The sequence below is a fragment of the Pogona vitticeps genome, chromosome 10 (genome assembly GCF_051106095.1).
Source record: "Pogona vitticeps strain Pit_001003342236 chromosome 10, PviZW2.1, whole genome shotgun sequence".
In the NCBI taxonomy this organism is placed as follows: Eukaryota; Metazoa; Chordata; class Lepidosauria; order Squamata; family Agamidae; genus Pogona; species Pogona vitticeps.
In genome coordinates, this window is record NC_135792.1 from 27,081,865 (window position 1) to 27,103,061 (window position 21,197).

The window sequence follows — 21,197 nt, forward strand, 5'->3', positions numbered from 1 at the left end:
CATCACATTTTACAGGAGGACATCTCATTAAGTATGCAGTGTGAAGTGCTTCTCTCCAATATAGGAGTCACATGAGGCCTGAGATGCACATTAGCCAAGCCCAGCAGAAGAGGTGGAGAGATGAGGATGACGCCGGCTGCTTGTCATGACTTTAATGTTTAACTACAGAATGCATACATACAAGAAGTGGGAGAACTAAAGCCCAAGAGAACTAGAAAGGCTACAAAATACAACACATGGACCAATACATTTACAAAACATTCAAAATCCTTACAAAATGGGCTGTATTGGTCCTTTTTGTTCTTTTTACAAACTCAAACGTTGTGGCCGCAGGGGAGCAGTTATTAGATTCACACCCTCCCCGTCCCGAAATTTACAAGTGTCAAGAAAGAAAATCTACAGGCCTGGTCTTGTTTCTCTCCGTAAAACCACCGGCCCTCTCCCACAGGGCCTCAGGTGTACTTTTTTTGCCATGGAGTTCTCTGATCCACCTCCCACATCTCTTGCTGGCATCATTTCATCCCGGGAAAAGCAACATCCTGGACCCTCATCCTCACCACCCTCTTATACTGCATAGGATCCTGTGTTCCAATGCATTCATTTCATCTCTCTGACAACTTTGTGATTTATAGGTCCCCCACCCACAAGAAAAATAAGTTACATAATATTTAAACTGGCTTTTCCGTGCTCTTTGGGAGTCTGGGAATGTCAGGCGAGCGGATTTGCCCCAGACAAGTGCTCGGCATCAGCAGCCACCCCTGTATTACAAGCCGGCCAGGCACTCGTGACGTGCCTCTCTTGAAACACAATTTGCACAAACCCAAAGTCCAGACAAATATTTCTGTTCTGTGTTATTTACAATAGTTCAAAATTATATTCACAGCATCTTCTGAATTTTGGCCAAGAGTCAGAACTTTGCTTTAAACTTTGGAACATGCCCACCTAAGAGGAGATTTCTCACACAAGTAAGCCCACTGTAATGCAAGCCCAGCGTGAGGGAGGGAGGGAGAGGGAGGCGGCTCCCTAGCTCTGGACAGACCCACACGTGCGCACGTTCCTCCGTCAGCTTGATGGGATGGAGACCTCCAGGCTGGCACCGTGTTTCCACCAGGGTTGCTGCTTCTAACTAGCACCAGTTCCTTCCATTACCTGCTGTGCCTGCTTTTGCCCCATACAACACTGTGCGACAGACTGGAACAGCCTACGACACAGAGAAGGGTCCAAGGGTCAGGATCCAAGTCCCCTTCCTCTGGAAACATCACTGTTCCCGGGACGGACAAACACACCCACCCAACACAAGGACAGGGCACTCTCAGAATCACTTACTTTTCAATTTCTGGCGCACAGTGAACAAACTCATGGTTCCAGAACTTAAATGCTGGGTTTTTAATCAGCTCAATGAAGGTAATTAGCAGTCCCCATGGGTGAGGCCTATTTACAATCAGTCGTTCTAACAGAACTCTGTAATGAGGAAAGAAAGACAGAAATGGGACCAGGAAGTGGGGAAAGAAAGCACCTTCAGCCAGGAGAAACAATACAACCCAACACAGGTTTGGGGGGCTTTTGAGTCCCCTCTAGCTGTTTGGATGTCTTTGGTGGCCAGCAAGTCTCCTTAAAGAGGAATTCCAGCCCCCAAGCATCTGGAAAGCCAGCAACCCTTAACCCAACCCACCCCTTTCTCTGGATGTTTTGGATTTCCATCTGGCAGAGCCCCAGCCAGAACGGATGATGGCAGCTGGGATCTAAAATATCTATGAAGCCAAACTTCAACCCCAATTTAAGGACACCTACAGCAATGTTCTGGCGCGCTCGGTCCCCGCCACCCCCCACCCTCGGCCTCGTGCCTTATTCCGTGCTTGCAGGATCTGTCTTCCCAACAACTTCAAACTGCTTTCGGAGAAAACCTCTGCCCCGCTGCATTGGTGGTCGTCTCCTGTGGGTCCGTGCTATTGCGCACAAAAATCACCCAGAATCTCCAGGCCTCTCCAAAGAGAAATCAGCTAGCAATAGAAAGCCTTGAGGCCTGGATTTCTTCAGACCTGTCATGCTGACATGCTGCTGGACCAAAGCCCGGGATGCTGTCCTGGGCCTGAAGCCTTGTTCTCCTGGCATGTGAACAAGGGTGGAGGTAGGGGTGGGGTGGGGAGTCCCACTTGGTTCCTACTTCTAGTATATGGCATAACCTCGCTAATGAGGCTTTCAGGAGAAGGCAGCAGGCAGCTACCCCTTTGGCTGCTGCTCCTGCAGGGAGGACCCTGTCTCCCTTTTATCCCTTTTTAAAAAACACAATAACCAGCTTTTTTGCTGTTTGCAAGAGCAAGGCAGACCCTGAGAGGCTCATCTCTTACCTGGTGATCTGCTCCTGAATGGCTTCGGTGTTGGCCTCAGCAAATAAGTAGAGCATGGTGCAGCTAAAATAGTGGGTATGACTGTTTGGGTACCGCAGCTGATTGGCAATCGCGTTCAAGAAGAGGTACCGGCCTGGAGCAAGACAGGAAGCATTGTTGACCACCATCTTAAATGCAAAGGACTCCCCCCCCCCGGCGCCCAAATTAAATCTTATCTGGAATTCCAGATTTATATTCAAATGTTCAGAAAGTTAACTGTACACATCTGGCATGATTTGGCATAAGATTTGCCAGGAAGAGTGTCCCACATGCTGTGTAAAATATGAGAGTAAACAATGCCTTTCTCAGCAAGCTTAAAGGTAGACACACGACAGACTGAATTGGGCTTATCAATCCCAGGGTCTTGATGCGGAGTCTGATTCAAAGGACCAGTCCAGAATCCAGGCTACTGTGGGAACTCATCTATCACTCCCTCCTCCAACTTCTCAAGAGAAACAGAACACTTAGCGCTATGGGGCACTGCTTTCAGGTCCCCAAAGGGAAAGTTTAAGGCCTTCTACACCTCCCTCCACCCATGAATAGGACTCTAGAACACAGGCCTCTTGCAACAGATGCAACGTGAGACCAGCTTCCCCTTTTACCTTCTGTGTCCAAATCCACAGCCAGATTCTGGAAGATATCCATGTGAGCCGAGTGGGTGATGGTGCTCATGGAGGGGGTGCTGCCCTTGTTGTGGATGTGGGCAATGGCCTGAGTGCCAACGTACAGCACCAGTGCGTTGATCAGCTGGATGTTGTAGCGATTCCCGGGCTCATTGGACACCTAGGCAGGCAATTGCAGCAGAGGAAGAGGAGTCAGCGCCCGATGGAGCCCCCAAGGACCCAAGAAACCTACTCCTGGGGTTTGTCATGTCAGAGGATCGCGACGGGGCCGTCCAGGTCTTTGCCTCAACAGCAGGCAGCCTCTTGTCACCTTCCTGCAGCCCCCACCACCAGCAATATTAATCTTCTCACTCACCCCCCCCCGAGGCACTACTTGTAAGAAAAGATGCCCTACACCACCTGCCAGGCTGCTCCCTGTCGCATACGTGCCCCCCTGTGGCCTCTGAAGCGGGACTGAGCGGAGACGCCCCTGCCCTGGAACCAAACCTTCCTTCGACGGCCCAGGCGCACCTGCATTTGGACCCGGGTGGGGTGGCCCGCATGCTTCAGGGCAGACGGGGGACGGCACGGCCATGCCTGGCCCCACCTTGCAGACTCCCCACGTCAGACCCTGGGCGAAGTCTCTCACCTGCAAGTTGCTGCGCAAGTCGGACAGAAACGTGACGGGAGAGCGGGTTTTGAGATAGGAATCCAAGTCCTTCTTGAACTGAGGGGGCATCACGCCGGTGAAGTTGGTGAGTATCCGGGGAGCAATATTGATCTCGCTCAACATATCCACCTGTCCAGGACAGACACAAGAATCCTAACAGTGTCGGAAACGTTTCAGTGACAGAGTAGGTTTCAGAGCTACTTGATGAACTGGAAAACACAGGTCCCTCTGAGGGTCAGACGGCCTTCAAGAACTCAATGGAGAGGCTTGTGGCTCCTTAAAGGCTCACCGATTTTGCTTGCCAGTAAGCCACTCCTGGAGTGCAGCCCCCTCACCTGGGGAAGCACGCTAAAGTCTACAAACATTTGTGTCCAATAAAAACGGTTAGTCTGTAAGGTCCCCACAAGACCTTTTATGGTTTTTCCTGCCAGTGGTCTCCTCACCAGAAAATGAGGAGAACTGATATAACACAGATTTTAGAGAGGGATGGGGCCATTCCCCCCAATACCTCACGCTAAGTAAAGTGGAAGAAGGTCCAACAGTCACTGAGAACGAGGCTGTCTGCCATCTATAAAGGAGTGGGGGGGGGGGTCTTGTGCCCTCAGGGTTCTGAGCATTCCTTCTGTGACAGGCAGAGCACTTCTCTCACTGGTACAGACAGCGCTTCCCCTCTGTCTTTGTGATGGCAATAAAATGGTGCCAAGCTTGTCTCCTGCAGAGAGCAGTCGCCCTGCCCCATGCTCCCCAACTCCACGCAGCACCCACTCTGAGGAATGACAGTTGGAAAACCCTTCAAGCAGCGAAACCTCAAGAACAAAATGCTCAGCCATTTCCTTTCATTCTGAAAAGGTGGGGAGGAGCCATTTGGAAAGAAAAGATTTTCCTTTCCTGCAGCTATGGCCTAAACAACGCCCACAGGGCGGGATGGGGGAACAGCTGGCTGCCCTTCTGCTACAGCGCTTGTGAAGAGGTAGCCCGCTTTCTCCAAACACCCTGAACTGAGATCCCTATCATTTGCTAATTAATTGTCAAAGCTCCCAATTAAGCAGTTTCCCTAACAGAGTAGTTCTGATGAAGCTTCTCCAAGGGAGTCAAAACATGACACAGATCAGACTTGCAAATTCCCAGGATTACACAACAAAAAAACAAAACCTAGCGGTTGCCATCAAGACACTTGCAAGCCCTAACCGGTTTGAAGAGAGCCAGCCTTGCAGCCTAGGTTTCTGCCCAGGAGCTTACCTTAAGGTTGGGAGTGAAGGGATCCGGAAGTCTCATATTGCGAGGAAAGGCACTCAAGATCAAATTCCTTAGCTGGATACAGTTTGGAGGAATCACATCGCAGAATCCGTAGTGGTAGTCACACAGGAACTCCGGGAAATCATGTAGCAGGACCAGCAGCACACGCAGAGTACCCTGCCAAAAAGGGACAAGGACTCTGAAAGGTCGAGAGAAAGCATTTACGCTAAACCTCCCGAAGGCTTTCCCTATGGTGGTGGCCCCCGCCCCTCTGTTCAGCACCAAGGGCCCCATGCAGCACCAGTGGACTTCCATGGAGTGTGCACGCTCATGTGCACACAGGCGTTTCCTCACCACATCACAGCAGACGGGCACAGATATGAAAGGATGGCTGGCACTGGGCAAATACAAGAGCCTGCACCCCACCTACCCCAAGTGATGGCGCCTGGAGCAGGAGGGAGCCACACACCATGCTCTTACGCTGCACTCTGTGCAGGCGTGTGTGTGTGTGTGGGGGGGGGGGAATGAGAGCCCTCGGCAAAAAAGCTCCGCTCTTAACTCTGTCACATTTGTGCTGGAGGAATGAGCTGCCAGCAGTAGTTCAATGCAGTTCTCTTTACGTTCCACATCTTCCTTCCCTCTAAAATGTTCTCCGAGAAAACAAGGTCATTTACCTTGTACAGAATTTGCATAGGCTTGGCGAGTTCCACGTTTCTCAGGAAAGGAGCCAAATATTTAAACAGATCAATCAATAGCTGCGCGTACATGGGCCAGCCCTAGAACAAGGAGCGGTTACACAATGAGAACAAAGTGATGACCTTTTTCCTCATAATCCAAGCTGTGTCTGCATTCACTCCCACCACCAGTGTGGTGAAAAAACAAATCATCTGCACCACCCTGCAGTACTACAGAGTATCTCCCACCGTGAATGTCTTAGGGCTCCCTGACATAGGCCATCCCAAGTACAGTCAGGCAGCTGGCACAACGAAGGGACTTCATAGGCTGAGCTCTGTCTGTCTGGGCTTGTGGGAAATGGAACAAGGAGTGTAAACTTGCACAAAACCTTGACAGTCCCTAAAAGCATCAGCTTTTGCTTCAGCTGTTCTCCTTCTCCATAATACACTGCACAATACTCCTGTGTTGCCGTAAATCCTCAGCAAAGAAACAAAGCAAGTGAACCATCTGAAACTGGCCCACTGCAGCCTTTATGACTCTGCAAACATTCAGGAACATCTAAGGCCCCCAAACTTTCCCAAAGCAGGAGCTGGTGGGCAAACGGGCAAAGCAGTTTGCCTTCACAGGATGATAACCCTGTCTGCTTAGTTAAGTATTACTGATGTGAAAACTGGGCAAACTGCCCAGCTCAGGCATGAAAAAGCATAGGGTTGAGGAGATCTGTGGTTCCTCACCCTGGAATCTGGTCCTGGAAGCAATCTTGGATGAAAAGCTCTGAGGAGTTTTATGTGTTTATAACCCTAGTATCTGCCACTCTAGGCTTGCCTTCACCTGCACTATCAAGTTCTTAAAAGTACGATACTTAATGTGCAATGGCTGATCTCAAAAACTAGATCCCCTAAGATTCTGAACAGAAAATAATAAGTCAGAGCCTGAAACCACCGTTCAGGATGAAGATGTGCTGCTCAACTGTGATGAACCGAGAATGGAAATGAAGACTTCGGCTCTGCGGGAAGAAGAGGGGGAAGGGGAGGCGGGGCCCCCGTTGCCTAAGCCGAAGGGGCCTTCCAGGCATGTTTGATCGGCAACAACTGGTTTCAAACGTGGGCAGCAAAGGCTTGACAAAACTGTACTCAGAGGTCATTTCAACCAAGACATTTTCATTAAAAACAAGAAGTTATAACGTTTAGAGTTTTTTTTTCCAAAATCAGCTGACTTTTCTTTCGTTTTTAAATTAGTTTTAATCAGTCCTCTTGAGGGTTCATGGCTTGGTCCCCCCCCCCCTTTCACATGACCCACTGAACCTCTTTGCTCTCTACAGTTCTATTGTAGGAACAGGGTAAACTAATTGAAAACTGCCCGTGAAAAGTCATAAAGTCATTCTAGTTAAACAAAACCTGCAAACCAAGATGCATCCTTATCCCCTGTGGAAGCTTCGTAAGTTACAGAAGATAAACTGCAGCCACACCTTCTGCTGTGGTGTATGGGCCAGCATTCTTGCAATAAATATCCGATGCGAGATCAATTCTAGCCAAGCATAAACAAAACCTGGAGCTTTCGTAGGTCTCAGGATGTGAAAGGTGTTGCTGAAATAAAAACAGAACACTTCAGCGTTGTGCCTTCCTCACACAGGTAAAAATCTTCATTACAATCTACACTAAAGGACCTGTACAAGCAAAAGCTTTCTTTTTAATTATATTTTATCACACAATTGTAGTCATAACGTATAAAGATCAGTTCTCAAATGCCCCCTTGGAGAAAGGATTCTACATCTGCCCACACATTCTCTTAATGGGTGGTTTTTCTCATAACAAAGACCTGCTTACTTACTATGGCCACATTTAAACGACACACAGATATAAGATAAAAAGCTGTCTCTGAACAAGCATCAAGCCACTTTAAAGGGCAGTTAGACCTACCAGAAGGCTGTGAGTGTCTGGAAATTTATGGTTTCCAGGACGTGTTCAGGAGCATTTAATTCTAACAGCAACATGATGAAGATGCGGTGGTAGGGGAGCTGCTGAAATTCACTTTGGCGAACATCATGGTCCTGGAGAAGGACTCCCACCACAATCCCAAGAACCTGCAGAGAGGAAGCGATCAACAGACTCAGAGCCCTGCATTTATTGGTAGCCCATTCCGAAGCCAAATCAGCATCGTGTAAACCTGAACTTCTCTCTCTCTCTCTCTGTCTAGCTAAGTGAGCTGGACCAGATGGTGGGGGTTGGGAGCTCGATCCCCCGCTGTGTGCCTCCCAGGAGAACAGCCACCCTGGGTGGCCTTGGGCAAGCTGTCCAGTCCTAGGGCGGCCTCCAGAATAAGGGAATGGCAAACCACTAAATATTTACTACCTAGAATACTCTGGGTTAAAGGTCACCATGATTTGGAACTCACTTGATGGCCTATGAAAACAACGCACCCCAAGATTAAATCCCAATGTGCTGGTCTTGTTTGTAACCTTATGCTAGTATTTCCTGCCCAACCATATTCATGTGAATGAGGCCCAGATCCATCGCAAACCCATTTCCTTCCCATGCGCACCCTAATTCTTAAAATGCTCAAAACATGTCCTAGATAATACTGCAACCATCTCCCTGTTACAGACGGAGGGAGGCCAAGAGGCAGAACTGCCATTGTAAACCAGAGAACAGGCAGCCCACGAGATGAGGCCCTCGGTATTTCCTTTTGTGCCCCGGGGGCGAGTGCAGGAACAGCGCCCGCCCGCCTGAGGCATGCCCCCAGCTCTAAGGCCTGCAACCCAAGGGGCAGGACACCGGACTCCCCGTCTCCGCAGCTAAGAGGAGCTCCCAACCTTGTTGAGCAGGTTGATCTTTGTGACGGTGTTGGTCGCCTCCCCCGAGTGCTTCACCAGCAGCGCGATGAGGCGCACAAAGGCATCCAGATTGTGGTAGCACTTGGCACGGATCATGGTGGGGTTTGCCGCTGGGTTATGCTGCTGCTCAGCTTGTGCCCGATAGCTGATCTCCACGCACATTTCAGTGCAAAGGCGAAAGAACCTTGTGATCAAGTCATCGGTTTTCAGGATTCCTTGCTGATGCATCTGTTTAGGGGACAAGGGCAGACTCAGGCGACAGAACTTCACTTTCCTCCCAAAGCCACCTCAGCACGTTCTACTCAAGGCATGCGTGAAAACAAACAGACAAAGTCTTAACCTTGCACCTCTGCAGAGTCCCCTTGCTTCTTCAGAAAGTGCTTGAAGTGCTATATAAGCAGCACACTTTGCTTCTGCTTTCAATGCTTCATAGGAGTCAAAGCTTGCATTATTGCTGGAGCACAGGAGCACCTCCACATGTGATTGTGTACTGCCAGGAAGAAGCGGGTGGGCATGGCAAGCAACTGACTGGGCTAGCAAGGAAAGCTCAATGGCATCCACATGGCTCCCCATATGGCCATCAGCAGAGCTGTACCTTGCCTGGGGCCAAATTATGCTATGTGATAAGGAAGCGTCTTACAGCGGATTTCTTGTGCTTGGCTCTGGGAGGACACACTGAGTGACTGGGATAGTTCTTCCTCCCTGGAGCTCTGTGTCTGTCTGTGTGTCTGTCTGTCTGTCTGTGTGTGTGTGTGTGTGTGTGCGTGCGTGTGTGTGTGAGATCCAGAAGCCGAGTCCCCATGCAAAGCCTCCCTAGGCCTAGGCTGGGAATATCAGGCCACATCAGCCCTGTAAATGGGCACAGAGAAGACAGCCAGAGGAGGGAAGGAGCTGCAGGAGGAGGGACTTGCCCAGAACCTGCACCCCTGCCACGAGGCAGGGCGGCTCTGGGAGGGCAGCCCAGCCTTCCTTCTGGGAGAGGATCAAGACAGGCAGCAGCACCCGTGAACCGAGGCTGTCCTGCCTCCATCCCCAGAGCCAGCGGTGGCATCTGACGTAGGCTTTTGACCTTGGTTACATAGGCAAGCTTCAACAAACCATACAGCTAACATGGGGCCAATTCAGGAGGAAAATCAGACAGATTTTTATTCCCTTCAGGAGTGGGAAAGCACTCATGACTAGGCTTGCTCTGTTCTGTTTGGAAGGCACCCTGTCTAGTCTTGTGAGTCAGAAATATAAGATAGGAACAGAAGATGAACAAAGCAATTTAAAGACTGGAAGCAGGAGAAAAAAATATATGTTTGGACAGTACATATTATTTACAGTATTTGTAAAAGATCTGACACATCTATGGAGATGCAAAACGTCAGTCATTTACTATATGCATATGCTGGAACACTATTCTTATTCTTCTTACTGAAAAGTTCCAAACATCTAAAAAGAGAGATCAAACGCCCGGGAATCAACACATCACAGCAGTGCATTTGCTCCAAAGATTTTTATGCCATACGTAGGTTGAATGAAAAGCACCTCTCTCTCCCTAAGCTCTACCTGTCCAACAAAGGCCGAGAAGGCTTTGGTGCTGTCACGCCCGGCTGCGGCTGAGTGGTAGAGGTTCACCCACTCCCTCAGCAGATATTCTGCCTTCTCCCTCAGGCCAGGAGGGTCGTCGTACTCGGAGGCTTGAGAAATCCCAGAGTGCATCATGAAGTTTGGCCCTCCGTGAGCACGATCAATCATGGCTTCATAGTTAGACCGGACCACTTCCATCAGCTGGGGCAACCTGCGAGGGATTCAGAAAACCCAAGGGGAAGGAAGGCTTTTAGCTTTCTGGTGCCTTGGTGCAGCATTTGAGGGATCAGAATCCCAACCTTCCTTCACAGATGCACCTATCCTCCAGTTTTACTCTCACAATCCACAGCAGCCAGGCCTACAACAACCGAATGGGCCACAGCAATAATTGATGGGTCTCTCCTCAAGGAGACACTCATTAGGCCTATTAGGAAGAAACTAAGTCTGGCGGCAGACGATACTGGCAATTATAGGCCCGTCGCCAATGTTTCTTTCCTTAAGTGGTAGAGAGGGTGGTGGCTGACCAGCTCCAGGCTCTTTTAGATGAAACCAGTGCCCTGGATTCATTCCAGTCGGGCTTTAGGCTGCGCTACAGTATGGAAACGGCATTGGTCGCCCTGTTTGATGACCTGCTGAGGGAGGCCGACAGAGGCAAACTGTCTTTGTTGGTCCTCATTATTTCAGCCACCTTCAATACCATCAATCACAGTATCCCACATAGATCTACCTGAATCACTCCTTCTAGCCAGGAAGGGCGGCTGAGGGGCCTAACGCCGAAGGAGGCCCGGAGAGAAAGAACAAGAAACCAGGCCTTCTTGGCAGTGGCCTCTCACCTTTGGAACCATCTGCCCCCAGAGATCTGTATGGCTCCCTCGCTGGGTGTTTTTAAGAGCAAACTTAAGACCTGGCTCTTTAGGCAGGCTTTCCCTCCTGTCATCACTTGAATTTTTTCCCCATCTTGAACGCAGTGGTTAAAACGCTCTACTGCAGCTAAAACTGTGCTCACAACCTGGGGTTCAAATCCCAGGTAGCCGGCTCAAGGTTGACTCAGCCTTCCATCCTTCCGAGGTCGGTAAAATGAGTACCCAGCTTGCTGGGGAGGCAATGTGTAGCCTGTATAATTAAAAAATTGTAAACCGCCCGGAGAGTGCTTGTAGCGCTATGGGGCGGTATATAAGTCCAATCAATCAATCAATCAATCAATCAATCAATCAATCAATAAATAAATATTACTACTGTTGTTTTTTATTTTATTATATTGTTTTTATTCTATCTATTATTGTTAGCTGCCCAGAGTAGACTTCGGTCTAGATGGGCAGGGTATAAATTTAATACATAAAATGAATAATAATCACACCTCGGAGGAAGGCCTCATTTGAATGTTCCTCCCCCTCTCCCTGATTTTTTTTATACTTTATTATTGTTATCCCGTAACTTAATAAACAAGCTCCCTAAACACAAAAGGTTTCAAGGGAGGGGGGGTTGAGGGGGAAGTCCAGTCTAGCCTCTGCAAGGAGGGCAAAATATGTTCTGCATGTGCAGCATTTCCACTATGGAAGAGCAAAGAGTGTTCCCATGGAAACCCCAGCTGTACACTGCCGTTCGAGGGGCCTGGGAAGGCTGCATCGCACAACAACCATGGCTCTCACATGCCTCTGAAAGTCCAATGCACCAGAAGGAAAGGGGTGTGCCTGACTTAGGAGGAAAGGCCAAAGAGCAGTCTGGATATAATGCAGCATTTCAAAGAGGAGGTTCTTATACCATCAATGGAAATGGACAATTCACATTGAGGAGGGCAAGACTCCCGAAAGATACGAGATGCTCTGAAGCGATGCCATGACAAAGGGCAGACGGAGGTGGGAAACGTGAAGTTCTGGTTTCCCTAAAGTGAACGCATACCAGGCGCCCTGGATGGGACCTTCCAGGAGCACCAAGGACCCTCAGGCTTACCCTTCAGGCGCGTTCCCTCTCGAGTGAGCGTTAATCCTCATCAGGGTCTCAATGGTGTGGAAGAGATCAGCTTCTGTGATGTGAGCAACACTCCGCTCATCCACCAACAGGATCTTCACCAGCTGCATGGCGAACGCCACTGCCATGTAGTTTAAGCCATTCTCCATGGACTGCCGAGAAAAAGAATGTCAACAGGCGAAGGGGCTTTGATCTGCAGCACACAGACAGGCTGGGGAAAAAGCCAGTGTCAGGATCTCACCTGAGCCAAGTGGAGGTCATACTGCTGCATGTTCACGAGATGGTTCCGGATCAGTAACTCCACTGCTTCGACATTGTACTTATACTCATCGCGGCACTCAATCAGACATCTGGAAAAGTCAGTCATTACCTTAACTTCTCTTCTTTTCAATCCCGGTATCCCGAGGATATTAATCTCTTCCAAACCTCCACACATTCGGCCAAATCCAAGCATGCACCTGAGTGTGCCAACTGGAAGTGGCCTGAGGTAAGGAAACAGGTTGTGGCCATGGCTGAACAGGAGGCGGGGGGGCAGCTAAACCCACCCGCCCACGCACAAGAGACCGGGAGTCAGCCTGGGCAAGACAGAACCTCACAAAGAAGGGCAGCCAATCACAGGCTTGTCCCAGGGCGACTCACACCCCAGCCCACCCATGGGAAGTCACAGGAGGGGGCAGTAAATATGCAGGCCGTTAACAGCCAAGCTGTTAAAGCTAACACCACTGCAAAAGAGAAGCGGGAATTAGCGTTTGTGCTGGAATCTGTACAAGCAAAACAACCTCTTCAAAGCTCCCGATTTTTTTGCAGTGTAGCAATAATGTGTGTGTGTGTGTGGGGGGGAGAGGCCACTTTTACAAGGCTGCGTATGGCTGACTAGAAACTGTCAGAAAGGAAAGGAACTCTTTGAGGTGACAGAAACTGGCACTGAGAAGTCACGAGTCACATAAAGATCAAGAAATGGGGAGTCTTCCATTTGGGGAGCCAAACCTTCACATTGAGGTCCGCTTTGGGACGGGACAGAATGGAAGGGGAGGATCATTGTGCTTTCGAAAGGGTGAGCTGCTAGAATACAGCAGAAAGTCCCACCCAGGACAAATGTTAGCTTTCCTTCCATTGGGGCACATCCTGAATCAGGATGACATCCAGGAGCAAAGTCTGAAAGGCCCCCTCCTTACCTCCAGGGCTGCTGGTCACTTTTTAAAGACCAGTCAACGCCACTACTGACGGCATGGGTGGAACAAGGCCTAGCCGGCCTCTCTCCAGCCTACTTCTCATGCCAGGATAGCATTTTATGGAACATGGGAAACCCAAGCCATTGATCGTAACCAAGTCCTTTCCGTTACTGTCGATCTCATCGTGTCAGTCCGTTCACTCAGGAAGATCAAGGCTTGTGGTCGGACTTCTTCTTAGCTTATTGCACGGAATGCTTACATTCACCCAGCTAAAAATGTTTTAATATCAGCCGTTGAGGCCACCCCAGCTTCCCCCACCATCCCATGACTGACCTTGTAATCTGCTTGTTACACCACGGAGACCCGTAGGCACGGCCATCCTGCAATGCTTTCAGCACAAGCAGGTGGCACTCCCGGTAACGGAGGAGGAGGTCGGCGTCTGCCCCGCTGGTGGCATCTAACAAGCCTTCAACGGCCTACGGAAAAAAGGAGACAACACATCATCTCGCTCAGCTCCGGGAGCAGAAAAGGAGAAGGCTAAGGCCAGGTCCTTTCGCCAGGCGACCGAAGGCAGGAGGATATCCTAATGGAAAGAACAAGAAACCGGGCCTTCTTGGCAGTGGCCCCTCGGCTATGGAACAGCCTCCCAACAGAAATCCATCTGGCACCCTCGCTGGGTGTTTATAAAAGCCATTTAAAAACTTGGCTCTTTAAGCAGGCCTTCCCGCCAGTCAATTAACTGATCTTTATTCTTTATTTTCTAATTATATCATCTTCGCAATGATTTATTATCATGTGTGTAAGCCACACCGAGTAGACTTTGTCTGGGGGGGGGCAGGGTAAAAATCTAAGTAAAGTATGGTTTTGGTGTTGCCACAGCCCTGGGGACGGTGCAAAGCACAAGACCAGGCAGCAGGGGGAAGAAGAACACCCACCCGCCTCCCTGCTGCAAAGGAGACCCCACGCTCCCCACCGCTGAGGCATCCTGGGACTGCCGAGCTGAAGGCGCGTGCACGCACGCACGCACACACGCACACACACACACATCCCTCTACTGCCAGGGACTAAGAACTGAGGAGTCCTGTGGATGCATAGGATCAGTTTTATTGTTGTTGTTATTATTACCCATCATCTTGTTAAACACCCTGAGACTTCTTTGGAGAGAAAGGATAAAGGTGTTTGAAGCAAAGAAAAATGCCCTGGACCGGTTCCTGGTTATCACGGAACAAGACCCGCTACTCTCAATGGCCGATCTGAGCCCCGCGGTTGCGCCCTTGGGCACCAGCAGAACTGGTGTGAACCACGGGCAACAGGTTAACTGACCCAAGAAACCGAGAACAGGAACCAAGCGGCTTCGGAGGAGGCGCTGCTTCCCCTCTTTCCCCCTCCCCAGTCCGGCCGGGAGCAGTAATGGGAACAGCGCAGGGAGCGTGCTGTCTCTCTCTCACTCACTCACACACACACACATACCTTCTGCAGCAGCCCCAGGGCGGCGATGGCGTCACGGGAGTTACGAGCTACCACCACGGCTTCCAAGAGGCTTCGTAAGGCTTGAGTCTGCGGATTCATGGTCAGGGTGTGAGGAATGGATTGCAGGTGCTGCTCGAGTTCCGTCATACACTTATCGTAGATCTGGGCGACGTCGTCAGTCGCCCAGGCTTGCTGGTTTAAGGAAGAACAAGATGAGTTTAAATGAGTGCCCATATTTTTTTTTGGGGGGGGGGATCTGAAGAAGTCTTATCTCCATCAACACCTTCTCTTCCTTCCCTCAACATTAGTATTAGAAACTTTGAAGATTCTTCAGGGATCATAACCTGAATTTCTTTCAGTAGAATATATACAGCAAGTTTTCAAGCAAAGCTACTGTTTGTGAAGGCAAACACCAGAGGGGAACAACCGGCCTTACGGATCTCCGTAAGATATCAATTAAGCCATCATGGCACAGAGGCATTATTGCCATAAGCCTCTGAATGACTTCAGCATGACCAGCTGGATTTCTACCTTCATTGGTTGAGCCAGGATTCCTGTGGGTTGGGTGGAATCATTGGTCGGTAAGAAACCAGGGACATTTCGAGCAAATTCCTCATATACAGCTAGCTGCTTTACGTCCACACCGCCAACCTTTAAAAGGAAGTAGTAAAAAAGTAGTTGTAATATCAACAAAATGTTTCCACAGAAGTGGACATTTTACAATTCTGTTATCAAAAGACTGATGAAAAAAATTATAATGGTGCACTGCTTAACATGATGAGCAATTCAGTTGCATCAAACTTATAATGATCCAAACAGGTTGTCAGGGCATGTGAGATATTTTAAGAGTGGATTACTGATGCCATCCCTTCCTGAACCGAGAAAGCTAGAGAAGTATCAGGGAGACACAGGTGCCTAAAAAGTTCATTAATAACATTATAAAGTAAGGAAGCCACTAGAAGTTTTTTTAAAAAAATACTTGTATAAAGACTGAAAACAAACAAAAAATCCCCCCAAAAATCTAGTTAAATAGCAAGATGGCAATTATTTGTTACATGCTATAAAAAGTTTTAAATGCATTTTCAACCAAAATATAAACATCGAATGACTTGGTTACATATAAAGAAACAGTGTATGTTACACAAACTGACTGCAGCTTTTAGAAATCCTTCACCTAGACCTAAAATGTTCATACCTTTCAAATGTTTCATTCCAGATAGGAAGACCAGGGAATTAACCCATTTTCTGGATAGCTCCAAGTCCTGCCCCAAAGACTGAGAATTACAGTACCATTTTCATAATCAGTGACCAGAATGAATGAATGAATGAATTCATTGCCACTATTACTTAACGCACATGGGTACAAGTCAAACAGAGTCACCTGCTGTAGCATGCTGCTGCGTGTGTAGGAGTCAACACTGGTATTCCTCATCATGCAGCAAGTCACATGTCTGAGACAGGATGAGAAACACAAGCAGTAGCTGCTCAACTAGCAGCAATTTCCCAGTGTGGTTTACTTCGTTTGACTTCCACTGGTGTACAGCAGGAACAGGATTCTGACCTATGAAGCATGCACTAGAATCCCATGCAATGCCAGAAACACAGGGAAGCAAATCATGTCCCTCCTTCTCTGACCCTCTCACCTTCAATCTGATCTGTTCTGGCATCCGTTCAGCTTGGTAGGTCAATACCACTGGATCACAGTACCGACGACCCTCCTGCCTTGCGTGTTTCCTGAGCTCAAATTCCTGGCACACACAGACACACACACACAAAAAAAAACCAGTACAAAAATGAATGACTCGGGCACAGCAAATAATTTAGCTCTGAACTTCAAATCCCCAACGGACTCACAGTGGCTAGCCTCTTATCCATTTCAGGACCTGCTTTTTCCACCGCTGTTTTCTGAATGAAACAACAGGCCAGTTCACAGTTATCCTGAGCCAGCTGGGCAGCGGCTTGCTCCATCATCTCCCTCTGCTGTGGTGAAGCTGCCTGTTAGAAAAGGCAGACCATTAAAGGAGGGCCAGAGTCATGATCACCAAATGATCCACCAATCCTGGAGACAGATGCTCATAATATGAAATAACTTTGCTAGATGGCAACGTACCCTAATCTATTAAAAAAAAAGGGGTTCGGTTTTCAGTTAAGCATGCAAATGAGGGAAAGTGTACCCCCACTACAAATTTGCAAAGTCTTTCTATGTATGCTTATTCAGAATACACCCTGGAAGGTTGATTTGGACCTACTCCCCAGTAAGTACATTAAGGCTGCAGCCTCAGCCTACCAGCGGTGCCCTCCGAGCAGAGCTACGCCATTTCATCCTTCTCTCGAGACACACAAACCAACATCCATCCATTGCCGTAAATGATTCTCTTAGGCCACATACAGATCTGGATTCTTCGGGGTTTCTCTGCAAATGATCTGCAGAATCTGGTGCCCGTGTGGGCAGCCCGCGTGGGGTGGGGGGCTGGGGACGCTCTCCAAATCAAATGCAGTCTATCCCTCCCCTCTCCTCACAGTCACCAAACATGGGCAGCAAACCACAGCCACCCACCCACCCCGGCCAAAAACAAGGGTTTCCCCGGGTGGTGCATTTCAGGGGCAGCTGTAGAAGTGACGTTGTGTGTGTGTGTGTGTATCTGTGGAAGACTTCAAAGGCAGAGTTCAACGGTGCCAAGCCACAATTTACAGTTAAGGGCCATTCGACTCTATAGTAGCTAAACATGCACGACTTAGAAAAGGCAACCAAGGTGGAAGTGGACAGAAGAAGGCTATAGCGGATACGGTGCTATAGCCACAGTCCATAGTAAATCACTCTTCTCCATCGACTCTGTTTTTAAAAACTTGAACGTTAAATATAAAGGCATACTTAACATGCCATCGGGTTGGCCTCTATTTCCACCTTCCCTCTAAAACCTTGGAAAGCGTCAAGGCAGCAGATGTCTGTCCTAAGATGCATTGAGCATGACGCCACTGAAGAAATGTGTGGTGCACATTCTGCTCCCAAGGGCAATCCTTACCCGCAAAGCAGTGGCAAAGCTGTTCTTCAAGTTGGTCGCGATGCTCATCAGCAAAGGCTCCCTGCAGGTGATCATGGCCATCCCGGCTGTCAGGTTTCGCATCATGTGGTGGGCTGCTATACGCATGCGCGACTCCTCCGAGTCTAGTGCAAAATCCTTTCTCACGATCTGCTCACAAGTAGTCATGGCGATCTTAATAGACCGATCCACCACCGGATGAACGAGTTCTTGGACCGCACGTTCAATGGCTTGCCGGACGCACTGCTTTAACTGGGGGTGGGCCTGGAAAAGAGGTATCTAGAAAGGCGAGGAGAACAGCTGTCAGCAACTAGCTGTGCCTAGCCCAGCACACACAAAGCATCAGAACCCTCTCTTCAAAGGTTTTTCAAAGGCCAGGACTTACTGTTGGATTTAGAGTGATGTGTGGCGCTAGGCCTCCCAGAGAGTAAACATTAATGTCGTGGTAGCTGTATTGCGGCTGTGGAGGAACTGTAGTTGTGCAGGTAGTGCTGGTTGCTGGGGTTGTAGAAGCAGCTGAGCAAGAGAAGTGGAACAGGAAAAAGGGTTTGCAGAATCTTTCCCCTATCAGAATTTCACTCCGTATTTCAGAATCTGTTTTATAAGAAACACATGGCTTCACTAGCCTAATGTTAGAATTTTAGCAAACAAAATGGCACACAGTGTTTGCTAGATTTTACAGCTGTTAAGAATTCCAGCACTTAAAAGCAGTACCTAGCAGTGCAAAGCAGGCCCAAAGGGAGCCAGGGCACTTACTGGTGGTTGCAATGGGGGGCAACTCTTCCGGCTGTTTCACGTCTTTCTTTGGAGCAGATAACTGTTCATCCAGATTTTTCAACCGATCCTTGTCTTTCAGAAGGTTCCCGGGTTTGAGTTCATTGATGTCAAGCGCAAGATTCTTGCAGAGAACTTCTATTTCAAACTTCAGATTCAGCTGTGCAATATTTAATTATTTTAAGTTTAATAATGTAACTACAGCATTTTGACTGATACTGACACTGAACTTCCCCGTTTATATCCACCCACCAGTCTGAATACATGTTCTGAAAGGCAGCTCGGTACTTCAGGGCAAACGAGAAGAACAACAATGGCAGAACCCGTCTGAGACCATTATCTACGCAATGCCATTTAACTGTCTATCATCTTCTAGTCAAGCCTTCAAGCAAACACCCTATGAGAAGTTCTTCTGGACTGGGAAGTACTGAGGGGCACTATGAAGTTATGCATTATTTACTTTTAAGTCATGTTCCTGGTGCAGCTCTGCTAGTACATTCATAATTGCCATGGTCCACGGGTTGGGAGGCCTGAAAACCTGGAAGACATCAAGAATGGAAAGACGTCGTTAACAGCTCTGCTTCAGGACCTGCAGCAGAACACCATGATTTGTCCTGAAGCAGGCTGCATCTTTTCCACAGGGCACCGGAGGCATGAAGCTTTATCCCCACCATGGGCAGACCCCGGCCAGGCTCTAGTGCTGTCACTCCACAGAGCAAGCCAGGCTGAGCTTCCAGACAGCTCCACTCCTGCACCTTCCCTTCTGCTTCATCCAGCTTTCCAAAGGGAGCCCGCCTTGGCGGAAGGAGCCACCCTCGATGGCCAGAACAGGACTATCCAGAAGCTGCGAGGCTCAGCCGGCCAGAAAGGAGCGGGGGGGGGGATGAGCTGGAGATCTCCCTGAGTGCAGAATGAGTGGCTGTGGCACTATCAGATGCTGCACCAAACCTTCCCTTGACATGCGACTGTCAGACTTACCACGCTTCTTACACTGGATTCCAAGACTTTGGCAACAAATGGCACAACGTAGAGGAGCTCCTGCTGACCTTTGACATAAGCTTCCAGCAGCAAGGATTTCACATCCAAGTCCTACAACCAAAAGGAGCACAAATGGAACCCAAGAACAGGAGAAGGCTGATGAAGCCCCACCCACACATCAAGGGTGCCCCTTCCGTAAGAAGAGCCCTGTGCTGGATCAGGCCAAGGGCCCGCCTCGTCCAGCTTCCCGTCTCTCCCAGTGGCCTCACCGGATGCCTCAGGGAGCACAAGAGAGACCACGAGAGACCTGTCTCCTGACACCCCTCCCTCCCCTGCACCCGGCCTTTGGAGGTCCCTTCCTTCTAAGCCTGGAGATTGTACCTCCCCATCATGGCTTGTCACCTGCGATGGACTTTTCCTCTAGGAATCTGTCCAATCCCTTTGAAAGGCATCTAGGTCAGATGCTGTCACCATATCCTGTGGCAAGGAGTTCCACAGACTAACCACACGCTGGGTCAAGAAAGGTTTTCTTTGGTCTGTTCTCACTCTCCCAACACTACACTGGAGTGGACATCCCCTGCTTCTGGTATTGCACGAGAGGGGAAAGAGCTTCCCTCTGTCCACTTGATCCACCCCCCCTGCATCATTTGATACGTCTCCATCGTGTGTCCCCCTCAGGGGCCTTTTCTCTAAAGAACCCCAAACGCTGTAGCCTTTTCTCCTATGGGAGGTGCCCCAGCCCAGTCCTCATTTGAGTCACTCTCTTCTGCACCTTTTCCAGTTCCGCAATGTCTTTTTTGAGGTTCGGCGACCAGAACTGTACACAATACTCCAGGTGCAGCCTTACCAGCGTTTTGTACAATGGCTTGGTTTACTCTCTTCTATCTAGATTTAATTATTTATTTTCGCTGCTAATCTATAAAATGAAAGCTGAAAACTCTAATGCATAAAGATGCCCCACAATTTCCGGCATCATCTCCCAACTTCCCCATTTCCGCCCAGTCTCACCGTGTGCAAGATGGGTTTATTTTTAGCCAACGTGATCATCCCCAGCCAGTGGCCCAGGTTCTTTAGCAGGGAACGGTCGGAGAAGTTGGCAGCAGCTTTGTCTGAAGTGAGTAGCACCTAAAAGGATTTTTAAAACAAAACCGAAACAGAAAAAAAGCATCTTCAGAGAGAAGGCCTCTTAGGAAGCAGCGATAAGATCACAAAGCCATTCTGCCACCGTGAAGGACCCTCTGAGCTGCTTTGAAGGAAGTGAAGCAATTTTCTCCTGAGCGTTCCATTATCTCCAGGTTCTTCCCTCAGCCATTAACGAAGGGCAATTACAATGGGAATCTCAGCGAGGCCAGGGGAAGCCTGTCCCATTTCGGAGATTCAATGCGGCTCTCCTCGCCTTCCAAGGCCCCACAAGGGCGAAGAGAAGCGAAGCTCTGCAGCACCCACCTTGATATTTCGGTAGGTTTCATTCAGAACCATTTTGTTGAACTCGGGGTTCTTCAGCGTGTCAAGGAAATTCGAATAAAGGCTGTGGAAGTTTGGCTCGATGCTAACCCTCTTCATTACAAGGTACTGCGAGACCCAAGGCATGAATTCTTCTTTCACCGTTTCCTTCAGCTCCTCCACCTGCCTCCATAAACAGAAGAAGAGACCTGGGTCAACAAGAGGCCACAAGACCGTGCTGTAACGCAGAGACATGAGGGGTCGGAAAGGACAGTTCGCCAAGATTTGGAAGCTGACTCAACCCTACTATGTGAACTGGGCGGCTGAATTCTAGTAATCATCTGTGACATGCCGTTGCTCGCTGTTTTGGTCTCCG

The 21,197-nt window shown here is 49.1% G+C and overlaps 1 protein-coding gene across 10 annotated transcripts in view; it reads right to left on the reverse strand.

The window, feature by feature from the left end:
• Nucleotides 1-137: 137 nt before the first annotated feature.
• The window catches only part of CNOT1 (CCR4-NOT transcription complex subunit 1), a 51,295-nt gene continuing 30,235 nt past the window's right edge, over nucleotides 138-21,197 (reverse strand). For 6 of the 10 annotated variants that reach the window (XM_072980578.2, XM_072980571.2, XM_072980574.2 and 3 more), the window contains 25 exons: nucleotides 20,825-21,004; nucleotides 20,387-20,503; nucleotides 19,379-19,489; nucleotides 18,861-18,938; nucleotides 18,383-18,560; nucleotides 18,012-18,142; nucleotides 17,609-17,905; nucleotides 16,440-16,580; nucleotides 16,229-16,333; nucleotides 15,117-15,236; nucleotides 14,586-14,777; nucleotides 13,449-13,591; nucleotides 12,185-12,293; nucleotides 11,926-12,095; nucleotides 9,934-10,186; nucleotides 8,383-8,631; nucleotides 7,490-7,653; nucleotides 7,039-7,156; nucleotides 5,570-5,671; nucleotides 4,899-5,072; nucleotides 3,639-3,788; nucleotides 2,990-3,170; nucleotides 2,349-2,481; nucleotides 1,327-1,461; nucleotides 138-1,201 (listed from right to left, as the gene is read on the reverse strand). In XM_072980578.2, coding sequence (XP_072836679.1) covers nucleotides 1,123-1,201; nucleotides 1,327-1,461; nucleotides 2,349-2,481; nucleotides 2,990-3,170; nucleotides 3,639-3,788; nucleotides 4,899-5,072; nucleotides 5,570-5,671; nucleotides 7,039-7,156; nucleotides 7,490-7,653; nucleotides 8,383-8,631; nucleotides 9,934-10,186; nucleotides 11,926-12,095; nucleotides 12,185-12,293; nucleotides 13,449-13,591; nucleotides 14,586-14,777; nucleotides 15,117-15,236; nucleotides 16,229-16,333; nucleotides 16,440-16,580; nucleotides 17,609-17,905; nucleotides 18,012-18,142; nucleotides 18,383-18,560; nucleotides 18,861-18,938; nucleotides 19,379-19,489; nucleotides 20,387-20,503; nucleotides 20,825-21,004 — 3,810 coding nt within the window. In that variant the 3' untranslated portion in view covers nucleotides 138-1,122. The remainder of the gene's footprint in view (nucleotides 1,202-1,326; nucleotides 1,462-2,348; nucleotides 2,482-2,989; nucleotides 3,171-3,638; nucleotides 3,789-4,898; nucleotides 5,073-5,569; nucleotides 5,672-7,038; nucleotides 7,157-7,489; nucleotides 7,654-8,382; nucleotides 8,632-9,933; nucleotides 10,187-11,925; nucleotides 12,096-12,184; nucleotides 12,294-13,448; nucleotides 13,592-14,585; nucleotides 14,778-15,116; nucleotides 15,237-16,228; nucleotides 16,334-16,439; nucleotides 16,581-17,608; nucleotides 17,906-18,011; nucleotides 18,143-18,382; nucleotides 18,561-18,860; nucleotides 18,939-19,378; nucleotides 19,490-20,386; nucleotides 20,504-20,824; nucleotides 21,005-21,197) is intronic. The other 4 variants (XM_072980579.2, XM_072980576.2, XM_072980577.2 and 1 more) reach the window with 1 other exon arrangement.